The sequence below is a fragment of the Callorhinchus milii genome, unplaced genomic scaffold (assembly GCF_018977255.1).
Source record: "Callorhinchus milii isolate IMCB2004 unplaced genomic scaffold, IMCB_Cmil_1.0 Scaffold3, whole genome shotgun sequence".
NCBI lineage: Eukaryota > Metazoa > Chordata > Chondrichthyes > Chimaeriformes > Callorhinchidae > Callorhinchus > Callorhinchus milii.
In genome coordinates, this window is record NW_024704744.1 from 71,335,456 (window position 1) to 71,356,410 (window position 20,955).

General features: G+C 37.0%; 1 protein-coding gene across 1 annotated transcript in view; it reads left to right on the top strand.

Moving 5' to 3' along the window:
* LOC103179222 (son of sevenless homolog 1) overlaps window positions 1–20,955 on the top strand; it is a 62,765-nt gene that overhangs the window by 34,705 nt on the left and 7,105 nt on the right. The window contains 12 exon segments of the mRNA XM_007894384.2: window positions 1,123–1,332; window positions 2,700–2,843; window positions 3,139–3,249; window positions 3,346–3,444; window positions 7,207–7,334; window positions 8,417–9,072; window positions 16,985–17,066; window positions 17,547–17,669; window positions 18,613–18,716; window positions 18,819–19,041; window positions 19,725–19,844; window positions 20,490–20,652. Coding sequence (XP_007892575.2) covers window positions 1,123–1,332; window positions 2,700–2,843; window positions 3,139–3,249; window positions 3,346–3,444; window positions 7,207–7,334; window positions 8,417–9,072; window positions 16,985–17,066; window positions 17,547–17,669; window positions 18,613–18,716; window positions 18,819–19,041; window positions 19,725–19,844; window positions 20,490–20,652 — 2,163 coding nt within the window.

Sequence of the window (20,955 nt, forward strand, 5' to 3'; positions counted from 1 at the left end):
AATAATAATAATAATAATCCTTGCATTTGATATAGCGCTTTTCACGTCGGGAGGACGTCCCAAAGCGCTTCACAGAACACACTGTAAAGTGAATTGACTGTATATTTGTGGGCGAACGCGGCAGCCAATTGCGCACAGCAATGTCCCACAAACAGTCGTAGATTGAAAATGACCAATTTTTTTTTATTATTGTTTTTGGTTTTTGAAGGGATTATTATTAGGCTCTGTGTGGAGTAAGGAAACTTGCCCAAGGTTTCGCCCTGCCGGGAATTGAACTCAGATCTCTCGCTTGCAAAGCGAGTGCTCTAACCACTGAGCTACAGGACTCCACACCAAGGGGGAGCATGTAGAGGTTGAACCTTGTTAGTTATTGGCACCTAATATTTTCTATTGTCGGAGAGAGAACCAAATGATTTCTGGAAGGGGCAAGTCCAGTAGCCAAGCATAGTTGTGAGTCCAAGTAATTTAACCTAGTCAGCTTCATGTTGTATCTTGCATTTTAAGAAGGTGGAGAAGGGTTGTTTCTGTGGGCCTTTGCCAAAAACCCAACAATGTACTCCATATCTCCTCTATGCTGGCTGGAGCTGTTCTTCTGCTCGAGTCCTGTTGATGGCCTGTTTGCAATTATTGAAAGTGTCTCTCAGTTCTTGATTGTGGGGAAGTCCCATTGTTCTGAGCATTATGAGATGTCACACAAGTAATTGGGAAGGGGAAGAAAGGAAACTGCCTCAACCACCATGGATAAGAACAGCCAATATGGGAATATAACATCAGTAAATGTGAAGTGGGTTGCATGAGGAAACTAGACATTGGCAGAATCAACATGCTTTTCATCCGAGAGATGATGGGGATCATTCAAAGTGGTTCCACAGGTCCAGCACATGGCAAGGATCCCAATGTAGCCATTAACGCCCAAGGGACTCCAAACATTTTGAAGGAAAGTCTTAATCTGCTCATGATTATTCTTTTTATTGCCTCTAACAAAAAGACTACAGCATCCATAAATATGATTTCATTGGTTTGTCGTTCAGCCATTTTGAAGAGGTGTATTAATTTTCTATCCAAATTCCATCTGCAATGTTACAAATGTTAAGACAGAATTTTGGGCCTTATATTTTCTAGGTTCTAATGGATATGTTCCATCAAGATGAGGAAGATATAAGCTTGTGGTCCCTGACTGAGGAGGAACCCTCTACCTCTGGCGAGCAAAACTACTATGACTTAGTGAAGATGTATATGTCTGAGATTCGACAGTATCTAAGAGAACTGAATCTCATCATCAAAGTCTTCAGAGAGCCCTTTGTATCTAATGCGAAGCTGTTTTCTTCAAATGTATGTTTTAAGTTTTCTATCTACTTAATTTTAAGATCCTTCAATTTTCCCTGCATACAACAACAACAAGATTCCATTTATAGAGTGCCTTTCACGTCGGGAGGACGTCCCAAGGTCATATACACTGACTCAACCAAGTTTATGGTTTCATGAATTCTTCATGTATGCTCAGACAGTGAGTGGCAAATCAACAGATTATTTGACGAAGGGAGCTGAATCCATTCCTATCCTATAACCACTCTGATGATCACAACTCTCACTTTCTCTCACCACCCCACTATGTCATTGTAGCCATTCCTCTTAGTCATACCTCACATATCACATGTGCTAAATCCAAGAGCAGCCTATCTCCAGACAATCACTAGTGCAACGACTAAGCAACTCCCCTTGGGAAGTGTGGACAAAGCGCGGTCTGGTTGCAACGCCCCATATTTTAGCTTAGTTCCTGGCAGTGTTGTTTAGATCTAGAATCTTGTGCCAAGGAAAACTAGCTTTTCACTAAATCAGCCATTAATAATCAAACTGTACTGAACTCTAAATCGTATTTACTTTGTTTTTTTAAAAAATCTTTGAAGTGTTTGATGTTAGATTTCAAAATACTGGAAATTTTAGGTTTCCATTGGCAAGAGTGTTTGTGAATCACTGGTATACTGTAATAAGCTAGACATTTTACAACTAATCTGCACATTTACAGAACATGAAGTAAAATGTGCGAGTTTCTGAAAAGTATTACATGAACAAAACTTCTATTTGGAATTATGCATTCTTCAAGAAGCTCAACTAAATAAATAAAAAAAACTTTTTTGGAAAGGTGTTTGTTTTGGTAAACTATATTTTTAAAAAATCCTGTTCAAGTATTCATGCATCATATGTACTATTAATTCCCTATATATGACATGCACAACCAATATTTAGCACTAGATGGCAATACATTTACAAAAGTTGAAAACAAAACTCAAAAAATGTAATTAATTTATTTTCTATATTGAAATAGTTTTATGTGGAATCCAATCTAAAAATTTTTTTTTAAAGTTAAGATTAGATAGTAGAAATTCATGAAATGTAGCACCGCTATTTAATCCTGGGATTCTTGATTAGTTAATATCAAAAATCTTTAAAGAAGTATTTTGTATCTTAGTAGTCCTAATAGTCCATATCTTGGAGTGTACTTCATAGGAAATGACTGCTACTTAACCCTGATCAAGAACCTTGGCCACACAATTTGTCCCGCAAGCTTGAAAGCTGTGGAATATTGGTGATGAATCTCCAAACATAATTACTGATCCCGTTTTCTTTGTTGATAGCTTTCTCTGTTTATAGCTTTATTTATAAAGTTTTGTTTTTAAAATGGTATTCTACTCTTGTAGGATGTGGAAAGCATATTTAGTCGTATTGTGGATATCCATGAGTTGACTGTGAAGCTATTGGGCCTCATTGAAGATACTGTGGAAATGACAGACGAAGGAAGTCCCCACCCATTAGTGGGAAGCTGTTTTGAAGATTTAGCGGAGGTAAGCTGCAAAATCTTAGGAGCCAGAAACAAAAATGAGTATTGTCAAAGCCACACACACCCAACTTAAATTCTGGTATGCAGTGGACCCTCAATGCAGGGGTTGGAATCCATAAAGTACCAAACCATTTTATTATGAGGCACAATATCTGGTTTCAGCGTGCATATGTGTAGCTTGCTTCCTGCATGCTGCATAAAATAATCTATTTATTAAAATCTGCGGAGAACACTGCCTTTCTTAAAAAAAAGCTGTGAAAATAATTCAGATATGTCTTATTTTCTCTGTTGTTTTCCAGGAATTAGCATTTGATCCATATGAGAACTATGCACAAGACATTCTACGGTCTGGCTGTCACGATCATTTTCTTGGTCTTCTTTCAAAGCCAGGAGCTGCCTTCTATTTACAGGTAGGATAACTAAAACTTTCAATAACTTAGAATTGACCCTTACAAAATCACCTCAAATTTATCTTCATTCTCAAACTAATGAATGTTTAATTTCAGTCTATAGGTGAGGGTTTCAAAGAAGCTGTCCAGTATGTTCTTCCTAGGCTGTTGTTAACACCTGTATACCATTGCCTCCACTATTTTGAACTTCTGAAGGTAAGGACTGAGTTGCTTAACAGAATTTAAATCAAAATATAGTGCACTTCATATTTTTCAAACACTCATCTGTCAAAGTGGATGGCAGGTTGATAAAGGTTTAATAAATGGGGGTATGGCATATAAAAGTAGAGGGCCAATGCTGAGCTTGTATACATTTTTAATTAGATTGCAGTTGGGGTATTGAGACAAGGGCTAGAGACAAGAAATGGGAGGCAGAAATACACAGAGGCAGAAGAAAAGAATCCCTTCTCAAACAAAGTACTTAATGCCAGCTACCAGTAGCTCGCTCCTGCAAACCTTCATTCCCGCATAAGTCTTCCTTATATGATTCAACTGTCATCATTTAATGTTGCGTCTAAAAATCACAAATATTGCTTAGCAGTAGAGGCTGCAGATGAAAGTATAGAAACGTTTGCCAATACTTTTACACACAATAAAGCCAGGTATTTTTACAGATGTGTAGCAGAGAGGGTACTTGTAACGGAGGATGATGTTTGTAGCGGGTTCTGTGGGGAAATTTGGGGTCACACTTTTCCATTGGCCTAGGTTATAATCTGTTCATTGCACTAAATGACCACTAGATGTCGCTCATTTATTTCCTCTGAGGCCTTTCACCAAAGTTTTTCTTCTTCATTTTGAGACCAGAGCTCTCTGTGCCTCTCTACTTGACCTTTCTGATGTCTTCTAGACTGTTGACCACTCCATCCTCCTTGATAGCCGCAACTCTCTCATCCACCTTTGTGGAACCACATTCTGGTTCCAATTCTGCCTAACTCACTGCCTGCACTTCATTTCCTCCGATGGCTGTTCCTCCTTCCCCACAGTCATCTCCAGTTTACCTCGGGGTTTATCCTGGATCCGCTCCTTTTCCTCATCTACTTGGTCCTTCTTGGTGACATCGTCTGCAAACATGGGTAATTTCTATGTGCGTGCTGACTATACTCAAATCTATCACTCTACCTCCACGCTTGATTCCAGGTGGACAAATATTCTGACCGCTTACCTGTCACATCAACTCCTGGATCCAGCTCAACGTAAACAAAATGGAAGTTGTTCTTCTCAGATCCCTCCATTGCCTCCTCTAGTGGCTGCGATTACCTCAGTTTTCCTGCCTGCTCTCTTCATTTTGTTGAGCCTGTGGCATTCTATTTTGACCTTCAGGTCTTGACCAAGACAACTTTTCTTCATCATCACGTCACCCATCTCTATCCCTATCTCACCCCCAATGTGCAGGCTTAAATCTTTATCCATACAATCGTCAACTCCTGATTGGGTTCCTCCAATGGCCTCACTTCTCTCCCCAGTTCTACTATCCACAAGCTCTAGTTCATCCAAAATTCAGGGGATGGGAAGATTACTGAAGGTGCAGTCAAAGAGGAAGATCTTGTGATAAGTCTTGAAGGGGCATCCGGAAGGACGGGATGAAGTTTCAGAGAGGGGGAGATAGAAAGTCTGAAGGTTTGACATCCGGTGCAGGTTGGGCAGGTCGTGGGATGTGAAGCAGGCCAGCGCCTGCCAAGTGGAGGGAGCAGGCGGATTGATAGTTTTAGAAAATCACAGAGGTGGGTGGAGCAAGACCATGGAGAGCTTTAAAAGTGAGGAGGGGGGTCTTCAGCTCGACCTTCTGGGGATGGGGATGCTGTAGCGTATTGGTTGGAGCACTCGCCTCGCAAGTTTCCTTACTCTACATGTCTCTTGTTTACCTAGCAGTAAGTAGGATCCCGGCTGTTAGTTGATTGGCGGATCACTTTTCCGGGGGTAATAATCCTTCAAAAAGAATAAAATAAATCCACAACTATTTGTGGGACACTGCTGTGTGCAATTGGCTGCCGTGTTTTGCCCACAAAAATATATAGTCGATTTATTTTACAAAATATTCTGTGATAATGTGCTACATCAAATGCAAGGATTATTGTTATTAACCAGACAAGGTTGGGGGTGATAGGCTCACAGAGCATGGTGTGGGAGAAGACATGAGCTGCACAATTCTGAATGGTCTGAACAAGATGCCGAGATTCTGCACTGGCTTGGTGAGGTAGAATGTGCATTCATGTATAGTGATGCAGTAGGCAACTGAGTTTCATTATTTTAACATTGTTTTGAACCTAATTTCTTTCAAGAAGCACCTGAGAGTTTCACCACCACTATTTTACTGAATTCTATCCAGTGGAACAGGTCTTGTAATTAAGTGCCTTGTGAATAAGGCAAAGCACCTCTCACATTGTAGAGAATAAAGCAGCTTTGCTCACTAAGGTTATCAAAAAAAAATCTTTTGGACATCGTACGGGTTTGCAGAGGACTGTTTTTCAGCCAATGAAGATGTCATCGACTGAGCATTGACCTGATCATGTCTATGATGCAACCAGTTTAAACTTTTACGTGAAAAAAAAATTGGCAAACTTGAAAAGGCTGATAGAAGACAACCAAGCACACTGATAAGCCCCCAAAGTCCCCAAACCTTTACAGAATAAGCTGTTTAAAGCGTAAAGTTTGCAGAATAAACTCAGAAAGTTTACAGAGGCTTGACATTAAAGATTGAGACCTTTGGAAAACATAACATTTTATTTTTAATCTTTTGGGTTGAATATACAATCAATTCCTGTCTTTTTCAAACATTTTTTCAAATCAACTTAATAATAGCTATAGGAATAAAGAGTGATGCAGCAGTGGTTATTATATCTTTGTACTGTATTTTTGAAATGGGAGTCAAGATACAAAAGATTTTTGTTTTCTGTTATATATGTCAGGTGTAAATTATGCCCGCTTGTAGTCTTCTTGTTCATTTTTTATTTCTGTATTCACATTTCTATAAAGAAACTCATGTTTCTACATTTTTTATGCACAAATATTTGTTATGGACATGAAGGCAATATTCATACTTATTTATATCAAATTGATTTTACTAAATATACTTTCATCGTGAAAATGTTTTAAAGATTTTTTTTACTAATGGTCACAATAGAAGAGGTTTAATTTTTAATGCAATTTCATTTCCAATATATTTTAAACTGGTTTCAGGGAGAACATTTGGTATTCCTTTGCATAGGATCATATTTCAACATCTCTAACTTCCTAATATCATTCAGTATTTTGAAATGTACTCCTTTTTATTTAAATAAACTTATAAAAGAAACTGAACAAATACATTTTCTCTCCAGTGCCAGAATACAGACAGCAAAATAGACTTTGCTACATAATTAAGTATGCTGGGTTTTCTGAGCACTTAACCAGAACAATCAGTTGTCATGTCACACTGGAACTGAGTAGGTGTTTGCCTGTAGGTCTCATCTACATATTAGCTGCTAATCATGTTGTCCTAGCAATAATACCCAGCGTTCTGATGTGAATTCCCTGAAGCATTATCATGTTGCGGTGGCTTATTACAAAAAGCCAGTTGCATATTACAAAAAACAAATCTGATAGCTTCAAGGAACAGCAAAGCCAACATCACACTGTATGTCAGGTCCTAATATCTGGGGTACCTCATTCTACCTCAACTATTATTGTGACCAAGGTAAACCGAGAATAAGTCATTAATACCAATTTCTTTAAAATTCTTTAATTATTTTGAAAGCAAAAACTTGTAGCATTGCGAATCTTTTAGCAGTAAAGATTATTTGATGGATTTAAAAATATTTAGTGAAAGTGATATCCTTGGTAAATATTAGATTTTTTTCATCAGGAATATTTTTTCTGTTTTATTTGTACGTATCCAATATGATTAGAATTTTCCTTTAATTTCCCCCATTATTACATCAGCAATTGGAAGAGAAGAGCGAAGATGAAGAGGACAAAGAATGCTTAAAACAAGCCATAACAGCCCTGCTTAACCTTCAAAGCAGCATCGAAAGGATTTGTTCAAAAAGCCTTGCGAAAAGAAGGCTGAGGTAAGCGCATTTCCATTCATTCCTGCACTTCTCTTGATTGGCCACATCTGTAAGTTCCCTTTGTCCTGGTTTCCTCTTGGTGTTAGCAAAACCCAACAATAGTAGGTTTGGTGGTAGGCCTGATTTTTTCATATGGGAAGTGACATCAAGAACAAAAAGCTTGTTTTTATTCAAAGAGTTTTGTGCGTCTTAAGTTGCCTGTATAACTGGAGCTAAAATCCAGCGGCATCCTGAATATGAAATGACTTCTTTGCTGAGCATCAAGCGGTAAGCAGTGAAGCACTTTGAGAGGAACAAGTTAAAACAGTCATTTTTTAAAAGTAACGAATGAAACTTACCAAGTTTGTTTGAAATGCCTTCAGACAGTCCTAAATTTGTTTTAAAAGTATTGATTGAAAATGATGAGTCTGTGAAAGTGCTGTAGTCCCCCAAAAAAGGTTTATGTATGTATTTTTCCTTTTGTTGAATTATCTTGTCTGTGTTTTCCTTTGTTTTGAAGGTGTTGTATACTGAGACGTGAATTGCAGTCTTTTCAAATAAGGCAAAGTGAACGTACAGCTTTTTGAACTGTACAGTCTTTTACGTCTGCTCTGATCCGAGGGAAGATACTATTTAAGTGGGAAAAACATTGGATAACCTGGTAGTTCTCGCCACTGAATGATTGCACCCTTAATCAGAGAGTTAGAGTATAAATTTTTGGCTTGGTTAACATTAAATTAACCAACCTGTTCTGCATGAATTTGTGGTTTCGCCCACAAAATATACAGTCAATTCACTTCACAGTATATTCTGTGAAGCGCTTTGAAGTGTCTCGAAGATGTTATAAGGTGCTGTATCAAAGCAAGGATTATTATTGATTGCTAAGCAGAATTGATTTGTGTAACTGTACAGAGTGCTCAATTGGAGCAGACTAAGGACCTAAAAAGAAAGAAGCAATAAAGAATATAATCAAGAAAATAGTATTTCATAGATTGTTACAGAGCTAATTGGTGTCAAAATTAGCACTAATGCACACCAACTAGCTTAAACATTCAGCAGTATTCCAGTAATTTTCTAATTGAATCATTATTTGTTTCTTGCAGTGAGTCTGCATGTCGCTTTTATAATCATCAAATGAAAAGCAAGCATCTGGCAATTAAGAAAATGAATGAAATTCAGAAGAACATTGACGGCTGGGAGGGCAAAGACATCGGACAGTGCTGCAATGAATTTATAATGGAAGGGACACTCACACGTGTGGGTGCCAAACATGAAAGACACATATTCCTATTTGACGGCTTGATGATTTGCTGTAAATCAAATCATGGTCAGCCAAGAATGCCTGGTGGTAGCAATGCAGAATATCGTCTCAAAGAGAAATTGTTCATGCGTAAGGTACAGATCAATGACAAAGATGACACTAATGAGTACAAGCATGCTTTTGAAATTATCTTGAAGGATGAAAACAGCGTGATTTTTGCTGCCAAATCAGCAGAGGAAAAGCATAACTGGATGGCAGCTTTAATTTCTTTACAGTATCGTAGTACACTGGAGAGAATGTTAGATGCCACTATGTTACAAGAGGAAAAAGAGGAGCCACTTAGGCTTCCAAGTCCTAGTGTATACAGGTTTTCTGAGCCAGATTCTGAGGAGAACATTGTGTTTGAGGAGAATGTACAATCAAAATCAGGAATTCCTATTATCAAAGCAGGCACTGTTGTAAAACTGATTGAACGGCTTACTTACCACATGTATGCAGGTAAGTCTACTCTTTTCATTGCAAGCTGTCTCTATTCAGCTGTAGTTTAATCATGTACTTGAAGAAAGCAAAATATTTCCTGTTCCTCATACATGGGAAGAACATGATATTTTTCATTTATAGAGTTCCATATCGTTGCACAGTTTTTGAAGACCTTTAACTTTCCTATAGGTAGCAGAAATGTTACCAACAGAGATTTAACCAGAAAGGCCTACACTAATGTGACTTAAGAACCTAAAATGCTGCTTGTATGTGTGGGCTTGTAATTCAGATGGATAGCAAATACCTTATCCATGAGAGAGTGCAACAAAGGAACATTTCACGAGCTAACGTTTTTGTTTGAACTATTTCTATGTTTAAAACAAATTGGTAAAAGTACCTACAGTCACTGCACTTTACAATATATCCTGTGAAGGGCTTTGAGATGTCCTCCAGACATGAAAGGCACTATACTGGAATGTAAGGATTTTTATACTTTTTTATTTCAACAGTTGCTAAAGCTAAATTCAGAGTAAAAGCAATGGCAATGTTACACGAACTTCAAAGACTGGTAATAGTCCAATTATGTGTTTTAAATGTTTCAAAATACTAATTTTTGTATCTCCTCTGATTGGTTGTTTTCTTGCAATAAGTTGTATTTGCAATCTAAACTGGGAGCTCATAGTCTCAGCTGGCACTCCAGTGCAGTCCTGGGCGAGGATTTCTCCCACTATCCTGACCAACAATCCTCCTACATATATAATGTATATATGCTCCATCTGGGCGATGTCATACGCAGACACAGGGTAAACTTCCATATGTATGCAGATGACACACAAATCTACTTTGCCTCCTCCAATACCAACTCCAGCTCTGCCAATTTTCTCTCAGCTTGTCTGGCAGACATCGGGGCCTGGATAAGGTTAAACGTCCTGCAGCTGAATGTGGACAAGACGGAAGCCATACTCCTTGGCTCTCGTCAACATCTTCACTCCTGCGGATCTGAACTCCTCAACCTCCCTGGGCTATTCCCCAGACTCACCGAACCAGTGCGCAATCCAGGTGTCCCATTCAACCCCCAGCTGTCCTTCCACCCCACCTCCGACCGTATCTTACACCAAATGCAGCCAAAACCATCATACATAAGTTTGTCACCTCCCGCCTGGATTATTCAAACACACTCCTCACCAGTCTCCCCAGCTCCACTATTCAAAAGATCCAGCTCATTCAGAACTCTGCCGCCCGCATACTGACCTGGAACAAATTCCTATTGCGCTATATAAGTGCAAGTAGGTGTTTTACTGTTTGCTGCTAAACCTCTAAGGTGGCTTTTCACCATTTAACTTCATTTTTGCCTTCATAAAGCAACACTGTTGAGTCAGGCTAATTAATTTTCTACACTGGATTTTTGAATTATAATATAGGTTGGGACTTAAAAATATAGTTTTATCCCACAAGTAATCAGAAACATTCAATTTACTGTTTGCACCATTCTGCTAATATTAACTATCCTGACTACCTCTCAAAGAAGGATGACAATTTAATGCCCAATCTGGTCAGTTTTGTGCTCCAGGCCCTATCCACAGTTGGAGCGTGTTGAAAAAACATACAAAGCAACACTTTTTCATGTCTTCGTCTGGCCTAGATTCATCAATGAATCTGAAATTTTAAGATGGCAAACGTTTATCCCAGATTTAAATGTATGGAAATTTAAAGAAATCCTGCAGTAGCGCTGATTATTGTTAGCGGTACATTGGAAAAGGATCTTAAAAACTTCCAATGTGATCAATATGGTAAATTTGTTTCCATACTACATTAAGAGGATCAAAATTAGCAAATTATATTGATATGATTTTTTATTAATTTCTATTTCTTTTCTGTAATTGTTTTTAATGTTCAAATCTATGATTAAGAAGTCAATGGTGTATAAATGGAGCTGTTAATAAATTTCCTTCCTATTGTAAAATATATACTCCTAAAATATACACAACATTCATTGTACAGATTTGGGAATATATACTCCAATTATATTTTGATTTTTTGACTAATGCAGTATCCTCGGTCTTGCAAACGTACCCATGTTTAGGGAGATTTGGAGAGTTTCCTTTTAAAGGAAATCACTCCCTGGAATTGGGACATTTATACTACAGTATATCTCTGTTAACATCAAATTCCTTTTGATGTAGCTTTTTTGTATGATTTATTATTTAAGGTTTGTTTTGCTTCAGATCCAGGTTTATCTTAGAAAGGCAGTTATTATTGCAAATGTGAAGTAGATATACTGCCTCAATTGTGGCAAGATTATAATTGAGGCATGTTACGATAATGTTGTTTCAAAGTTTTCAAAACAGATGATATTGTTGAATCTTTAAATATGAAATCAAGATTCTGTTTGTATGTTGATTCTACATGCATGGTTTCCAACTTGCTTGTGTCAAATTTGATTTTTTACATAAATGCGAAGAAACTTCCATGTGGGAAGTGAATCGTGAAGATATTTTAATTAGTGGAGAAAAAGGTGCTTCCTGTTCATTACATCTCTCATGTTTGAATCATTCAAAATAACCTCTATCTTCTGTTTGTAAAACTAAATATATTACTTTATTGAATTGCCAAAAAGATATTTTGCTTTTTTTAGCCTTTTAAGAATAAACTGAACAAGTAAGCACAAGGTTGGCAGAGTGCAGACTCTGTCAACATTTTCCCAGTGTGAATATGTATATTGCTGCAGCCTGTTCTATTTTTAAGTTGTTCTGATGCTTTAGTGCACTGATGTGCGTCAGCAGTGCGTCCGTTTCCTTTCTTGTGGAATGCAGGGATGATTGTTTGCAAAGAGGCTCATTGTTCATTCTTGCTTCAGAATTGTTTGTGGTGGGGGGAAGGTATCGTTTGGGTGCTTAGTGTTATCAAGGAAAATAAACTTCCTGGAAAAGAGAAAATGGGACTCTCAGGCTTTCCAGCTACTAATGTGCAAGAAGGATTACTCGTATATTGTAGTAATGAGCTTGATTGCTTTTATTTTATGAGGATAAGGATGCTTATCGTTTAATATTAGATGCTATCCATAAAGCTTTAATATTTTTTTGTTCATGGATGAAGGGGGAAGGGTAGTTTGGATCCAAAATGTGGGAAGTGAGGTGACATTTGATATTCTGAAAGCTCACAACGTGTATTCTTTGCTCTCTAAAATTTTAAGAAGGCTGCACTGCTTATAGCAAATGGTCTGTAATTATAGTATTTATAACTATGCTGCGTAACCAGTTAGCAACTCACTAGTCTAAGTGAGATCTTGTGCAAAAATAGAACCATAATTCTGTACAATATCTAGTGGAATCCATATAACATTTTCTAGAAGATCAGATCTTCATATTGACTGAAGAAATGCAAGCAGAGAGAGAAAAATCTATTTTGAAGAGTCTGATGAATTCAGAGAGAGAAATTAGAAACCCTTATCCATGCCTTCATTATCTCCCAACTGCAATTTTTTAACACCGCCTTAGCTCCACCATTCATAAACTTCAACTCATCCAAAATTCCAACACCTGCATTCTCAACCAGACCAAACTCTACGTCCATCACCCCAGTCCTCACCAGCACCCTTTTGCTCAGCAGACTGATGTCAAGGTCGTTGGCCTCACCTACAAATCCCTTCGTGCCCTAACCCCTGCATCTCTCTAATCTCCTCAAGTCCACTCCTCTGCTTCCCCCACTTCTGTTCGGCCAACTTGAACTTGTTGCGCACGCCTACCCACGCTGCCATCGGTGGTTGAGCTTTTCAATTTTACATCCCTAATCTCTGGAACACCCTCCCTTCTCTTGCCCTCTTTACACCGGTCTTCAATTCCTGTCTTAAAATCTACCTCTGCTGTCTCCTCACAGCATCCCATCCCCACCACCGCTTCTCATATGTGTGTAATGTGGCCATAGTAACCCTACGTGACTCCAAAAGCAGCTTAGCTCACAACTGTTGTTCTGAGGATATTTTGTCAAAGGAACAGTATCCATATTCTTACATTTCTCTCATTTGGAGAGATCTCTAAATATGGTGATCTATCTCCCAAAGTAGTCAAGCTATTATTACAAATATAATGACATTAAACTCGGAACAAATTCCATGTGATAGAGCTGATACTTTGATTCAGTGGCAGAAGCCAAATTAGTCGTGAAGAATTTTACATGTATGTGGTTCTTGCTGAGTATATGGAACAGTAACACGTAACAGCAGTTAGTGCTGGTTTAATTAACTGAACCCAAAAGGAGATAGATAAATATATATTATTGGCGATTCAGAACAGGATTGGGGGTAATGGGGACAAGTGTAAACTGAGAAAATCAAATACAGTACTCCATGAGACACAATGATTTATGTGCTGTTGAGGGTGATGAAAGAAGATAAATTAAGATGGATATTTGGAAGCTTCACTTGATTGCCTTTTGGGGGAGAAGTATTTATACAGATTTTTTTCCTGAAATGATAAAAAGGTGGGCAATAGTTGATAACCTGTATAGATTGTGGAAAGGGTGAGGTTGATGGACAAGATGTTGTTTTCTGGTTTGATGCTTTCTGATCTTAAATCCACTTTCGTATGACTGTAGCAAAAATCCTCTTCCATTAATTAATCATAAGTGTATCTAAAATATTGACATTATCATAAATCAACTGTTGTAAAATTTATTTTAGCTTATAATGTACATTCCAAAACAGTACATAGGCTGTGTTTTAAAGTTTATCATGGAACTGTTACAGAAGTTTTATTGCAAACTGAATCACTGCAAAATATAACTACTTACAGTTTTGTTCTCCTCCACATAACATGCGTAATGGCACGCAAGTTCTTAGGCAAAGTTTTCAGGACACCTGTACATTTAAAAGACCATTCACCAAATCATCTCCATGCTCTGTCCATTGTTTTCTCCATTTCCACATCAGTTGCACTCACTATTGTGAGAATGTGGAATTTTCTGTGCACACATTTTTGCTTTCGCTATCACATCTATTAAGTTCTTTATTGTTTTGATAGTGACTGTGAAAGTTTTTATATTAAAAAAAATCCTGGCCTGACTTTAAAATCTGCAAACAGGACGTTCAAGATCTTCTACAAACTCCTGACTTTGTGTCATGAATTTGGAACTAAGAATATAATCTTTTTAATATTCACTTGGAGTGACTGAAACTAACCTGTATACTAGTGATGGGGTAAATATTGACCAGGGTCCTTCTTCAATTCTTTTAATCTAGTGTCTAGAAAAAACGTGTGTGTAAAAGAGGTTGAGTGCCAGATGCCCCAATGGTTCCATGCCCTACTGACAGACATGAAGAATGGTATTAGAAGTTGGGGACCCTTGTCATTTTTAAGGCAGAGATCCAGGGGACAACAATACTCAAAGAATGCAAATCACTACAGATGAATGATGAAAATAAAAGATTATTATGAAGTAATATTTTTCTTACTTCCCCAAATTCAGGAATATTTTGATATTGTGCTTTGAAATTTACTCCTGCTAGCTTTCTTAGAGTCAAGCCCTTCTGTGCTCACTGGTCTGATTCACCTCAAAAAGAAAACTTAAAAGGGTTAAAAACCTTTCCAGAATATCCCATTTTATGGATTCTCGAATTCAGTCTATTCCAATATTTACGTTGCTGCTAGAAATTGCAGTTTGTAGACTTTCAGAAGTTAGTACGTTAGACTAGGGTTCTGGTTCACTTCCTTGGAGATGGTCGCGGGTGTGTTTTTTATAAAACAAGAGGTTCTGAAAGAAAGAACTTTCTTGCTTTCTGAACAAAACTTCGCATACACCTCCAATCTGAACCTGTTCACCCCTTTTCATGAAATAATCTCAAAACCTATAAGCAAGTATAGAGTAAACAAAGTACCAGTCATATGTAATGAAGTTTCCAAGAGACGAATGTCTAACGCGTAAAATTTCTGCACGAGATTACATTCCAAAATCAAAAAGGCTCCAATATCACATCTTTCCTGCTATGACAACTGTGAATAATATATCTTTAAACCATTTAACTCAGGAAAGCACCATACCATGCAATGTAATTTATTTCCTGTTGCATGTAATTCTGATCGATTTTAAACTAAATGTTAACTTAGTTGTTTGGTTTCCATTTTGCATAAAAAGCCTGCTCACATATAGCAGATAGACTTTCACTTTTGCAGGCTTAAGATTTAGATTGAGAACTTTTAAAGTTAAAATACTTTAAATAAAATGCAGTTTCTTAGTTTGGGTTTCAGAGTCAGTTGGTCAGTTCAGTTTTCTTCACCAGTCAGCTCAAACTACCCTCAAGGTGTTTACTCAGACTTTCAGGCGCTTTGATCCAAGATGGCTACTCAAGAATGTCCACGGCCATGTTTCAATGTGGACATTGCAGAGTGTCCGGCACCACAAATTAAAAGTTCAGCGGGCAGCATTAAAACAATTTAAAAAACAAAAATAAACAAGTGTTTATGAAAACGTGTATCTGCTGTTTTGATTTGCAGAATTCGGCGGGTGGTTCGGTAGTTTCTGGTGCCGCTCGGGTCAAACTACCATAGACACGAGACGTGAGCCAAGATGTCCTCTGTGCTCTCACTATACAAATCAGACGTCCACTTTGTGCTGCTGCTGCAGGAAGTCAGGCAGGCCGGCAGCCCCGAGAACTCAAAGGTAGGCGTTAAGCAGCAGTCACATCTTGTGAGGAGAAAGTGATAGCAGAGAACATCAATTAGGAAGGGAACAATAATATCTAAAGCCATAACTGAAACAGCATTTCCCAGCATCTTTTTCTCACATTCACATTTAAGCAACTGGTGCTTAAATTGTACTGCACAATTCCCAATTCTTCAAATATTTTTGTTTTTTGGAAAATATTGGACAGATCAAATAGAAAACAATACAGTTTACCATTTTAAGTGATAGGCTCAGTCAAATAGCAATCACCAGGTCGGCAACCAAATGTGTCTTTAAAGGATTCTAATAAATATTTGTTTGCAGCAGGCAGGTTTAATGATAGCTTGATAATTAGTGGATCAGATTCTGCAGTTCTGTCAGGTAGAGAAATCCCAGTAAGTTGAAGGGCCATTCTACATCAAGAGGAGAGAAATACTGTTCTTATTTGGTTCCTAGATAAATATACTATTTTGACCAATGTCAAAAATAATGTATTGGAATGCTGTTAAGGAAAAGGAAGGTCAGTTGTTGTAATGCTCTATTAAAAGGACAAGTGCCATGAAACTTTTCCATGTAGGCTTTGCTGTCTTTGGCTAGTGACCATGGTATGTGGAGGAGAACATTAGAGGCTGAAAACTACTGTAACTTACTGGTGATAAGATGTTGTACAAAATTAATGCTTTATATTTTAAGAATTTGGTTTAACTGTGTATAGATTTGTATTGCGCTTGTAAGTTGTAGTTTATCATCGATACATAAATCAATAATATCGGTATTTCCTGGTAGATTTGTTCCATTGAAGAAGTGTTTTCAGCAGTTAAAGCTACACCCCTTCCTTCCTCCCTTCCTTCCCCACTCCACCCCCATATTGTTTCTTGTAAAATTCAATACTGGAAACAATTTATGGGGTGAGAAAAATCTTAATCTGTTCAGTTTTGAAATCTATTAACTGAACTCATAGTTTAGGAATGGTGCATTACAAACAGTTAAAATGTTTTCTAGAAAAGGCAGCATTTTCTTTTGTGTTAAGGGATGTACATCAATGGACTGATAACATGGTATTTTTTCCACTCTTGAAATTGACAAATCTTTTGAGGCATTAACTTATGGAAATAATAGACTAGAACATTTGGAAATGTTCCCTACTTCACTAATTAATAATGCACCCTTTTGTTTACTTTCAGGAAAAGAAAGCGGTAAAATATGTTTAGAACAAGTACCAATTCTTACCATATAAAGAAAATGATACTTAAAATACTTTGTATTTCTCTAGACCCAAACTTTGTTAGGACATTCCTTACAACGTATCGGTCATTCTGCAAGCCTCAGGAGTTGCTCAGCCTTTTAATTGAAAGGTACGTAAATAAAATATACAAGCACCTAAATTGTTTTTCAGAATAATTTGACCATTTAATTTTAGTACATCATTTTATAGAATAGCTAAAAATTATTTCCTTTATATAATTGCATAAAAATTAACTGTATTTAATAGGAAACGTTGCTAAATTCATAACAGAAAAATGCACCGTTAAGTTACTTTTGTATCCTGGAGGTTTATTAATTAAAGATTTCAACTAATTAACAGTGCTACTGAAGAACGCAGACTAAAGAGCAAATAAAAATTCAATACAGATACCGCAAAAATTTTAAATCAAATTATTACTGATCAAATTTGATTACCGTTTCATTTGCTCTTTTTAGCGAGTTTACTGTCTGGGTAAGATGCAGTTCCAATCTCCTGTTCAAGTCATTAACTAAATTGTAAATTACTAGGATTTTTGAGTCACAGTATGTTTTAGTTTTGTATTATTTATGTATATTGTATTTAATGTCAGATTTGAGATTCTTGAGCCAGCACCAACAGATGCTGATCGGAAAGTCATGGATCATGGTGATCAGCCTCTTAGTTCAGAATTGAAACGTTTTCGAAAAGAATACGTTCAGCCTGTACAACTTCGGTAAGTATTATCTCAGAATAGTATAGGAACCACATGTGGTATCCAATATAACAAGTCTGACACATGCAGATCATCACCATGCTTAACAGTATCCAAACCAGACTGAGTTCCATGCATACCACCTACAAGTGGAAATTCCCATGTCAAGAATGGAAAGGGCTCTCTCTCCAGAGGGGCGCATCCTATTTACCTAATTCCAGAGAAGATTAGGCAGAGGTTGGCAAGACCTAAGACGTGGGGACCGTAAATATGTATTAAAGTTCTGCTCGAGTTTAACCAGCTAAAACCACATAGCTTGGAGTTGAAAGCACTTTCTGGCAAGCTTCCTGCTGCTTATCCAGCTGGAACTATCCTATTTTAGAGCTTTAGCTTGCAGTGTTACCAAAAGCTGAATTGGAAGAATCCTTGTCCTACCGATGAACCTGGTTATCTGATCTGTCATCCGCAGTGCCTGGAGCACTACGGAACCATTTGGCAGACCAGACTAGTCTGATTTCTGGATAAGCAGCAGGAAGCTTGCCAAACATGCTTTCCCCACATCAGAAAGTCCCCATTTTAAGACCTTGAGGATTAACTCAAATCTGACATTGTCTTGCTATTTCACCTTGGAGCCAATTCAGTTCCAAGAAGACTTCACATGTAAGCATATTTTCTGATTATTTAATGTTGGGGAATCACTGCTGAAGTAGCTCCCTTGAACCCATTTTTGATGTCCAAATACTTTGAAGGTGTTTATGTGGCTTTCCCTTCCTGCGCTGTACAATAGTATGTCACCTGGTAGATGTTATGGTTCTTTCCATTGATATAGTAGAGTAGATGTGTTGTCACTGTTCTGTAGGTATTTGGACTATATTGAGAGTGTGTTCAACATCACAATGCATTTTCAAATTTCTTTCCTTTTGAGCATGAGATTTAAATATGTTTTTATTCTGTTGTCTAAAAGAGTTCTGAATGTATGTCGGCATTGGGTGGAACATCATTTCTATGACTTTGAAAGAGACGCAGAACTATTAAGTCGTCTAGAAAATTTCATTGGAAAAGTAAGAGGTAAGGGGCCATGATTTGGTATCAGTACATGCAACTTTAAAAATACATTGACTGTAAAAGCAGCATGATTATCAATATGATTCCTTCTATTTTCTGATGCAGGTAAAGCCATGAAGAAATGGGTTGAATCTATTACTAAAATCATCCAGAGGAAAAAACAAGCACAAGCAAATGGACCAGGCCATGCTATTACATTTGAAACATTGCCACCTCCTATAGAATGGCATATAAGTAGGCCTGGTCAAATTGAATTATTTGATCTGCTAACTTTGCATCCAATAGAAATTGCACGGCAGCTAACATTATTAGAATCAGACCTTTATAGGTAAACCATTTTATTTTTATTGCTTTTGGTCTATATATGTTATCATATATGTTACACAGTAGAACAAGAGAATTTGTGATCCTCTGTATAAAACAATTATGTTTATTTTTTTAATAAAAATAATTTCTGGAATTGAAATTACAAATACCCATTTTTGTTCAAAAGTTTTAATTTGACTCGCTAATATGTTTTAGATTATTTATGGATTATGAATTTAAAGATTAATTGCAATCATTTTCTAATTTGTTTTCTCAATCACTTGAAGACTGTTTTACTTTTGCTTAAGAACATTGACTCGATTTTTTTTCTGGGCAAGCAGTGTTCAGGAAATTATTTATGGTTTCATATTACTAATTTTAGTTGAAACTGTTCAATAAGTTTTTTTTCAAAAATTTCTCCATGTGCCCCAGCTGACCAGTCTTACTGATTAATTGATCATTTGCTTCATGGCTATTTGCGAAACATTAATGAGTGCAACATAGCTACTTTGCTTGCTCACAAAAACTGTATTCGTGACTATAATTACTGTGAAACTCTTTGAGATCCTATGGGACATTTATCAAGTGCAATGTAAATTAAAAAANTATTAAATGAACTGATCATTTCTAAATTACTGCCCATTCAATAGAGTTACTTTGGTCCATTTAAACAAACATAGTTAATGCTCTGTTTCTGAATATTAGAGCTGTACAGCCTTCTGAACTAGTAGGAAGTGTTTGGACAAAGGATGACAAGGAAATAAATTCTCCAAACCTTCTCAAGATGATCAGGCACACTACTAATCTCACTTTGTGGTTTGAGAAGTAAGTAATAAGTTTGTATAAACATTGTTTTATATATGTATTCTGTATTGGCGGCAATGTTTTGGTTACCTTAAAATAATTTTGTTATTGAAGGTGCCTAGGCAATCTACAATTTGAATTTGGGAAAGAATTACTGGGAATTTTGCCAACAAAAATATTTTCCTTTGGTAATTGAGAATCTTGACTATATTCAGTATGCGGGATATACCCTCTACATGGTACCTTACTGAAGGTGCTTTTGTAGCTATTCTATAGGACAGAAATCTTCACAACTTTAGTCTGGAATTTTTTTTAAATTCTTGGAGTTCAACTGGCTTTGAGAAGATGGGCTTTGCAAAGCCAGGTAAGTTTGCAGTAATAAAGGCACGGTTGATGATTGCCCAGCCTGTCTGTTTTACCAATCAGACTCGGAGGTGTTTACATGTTCTCAATCCTGCCAGCCTAAGCCCCAACTGGCAGGGAAAGCAGTCCTAACTGAGGAAGTACTGGATGTTATGTAGTTACAGTTGTATACTGTAGGCATAGTTAATTAAACGTTAAAAAAGATAAGTTATTTTTAACTGCAGTTTTATCATTTATTAATATAACTTATAGCATATTGTATATGTTTAAGTCATTAAAAGAAGGGTGTGTATTTTTCTTCAGATGTATTGTAGAAACTGAAAACTTGGAAGAAAGAGTCACAGTTATCAGTCGAATAATTGAAATCCTGCAAGTTTTTCAGGAAGTAAACAACTTTAATGGAGTGCTGGAAGTGGTCAGCGCTATGAATTCATCTCCAGTTTATAGGCTGGATCACACCTTTGAGGTATGCTCAAAGCGCCTTGGGACGTCCTCCCGACGTGAAAGGGCTATACAAGTGTAATGTTGTTGTTGTATGCTGCTCAAACAAGTGTAAAATGTATGATGAGATGCCAAGGAATATTTGAATGAGCAGAATGCAAAACTTCATACAAAATATAAATACCACGTTCTGATGAAGGATTTGAACTTTAATGGTAATTCTTCAGATGTAACCAATTTGGTGAATCACAGCATTATGCTTGATATTTGATGTCTAAACTTGCAGAAACATTTTGATATGCACTTGATAACCTAGCTAAATTGACAG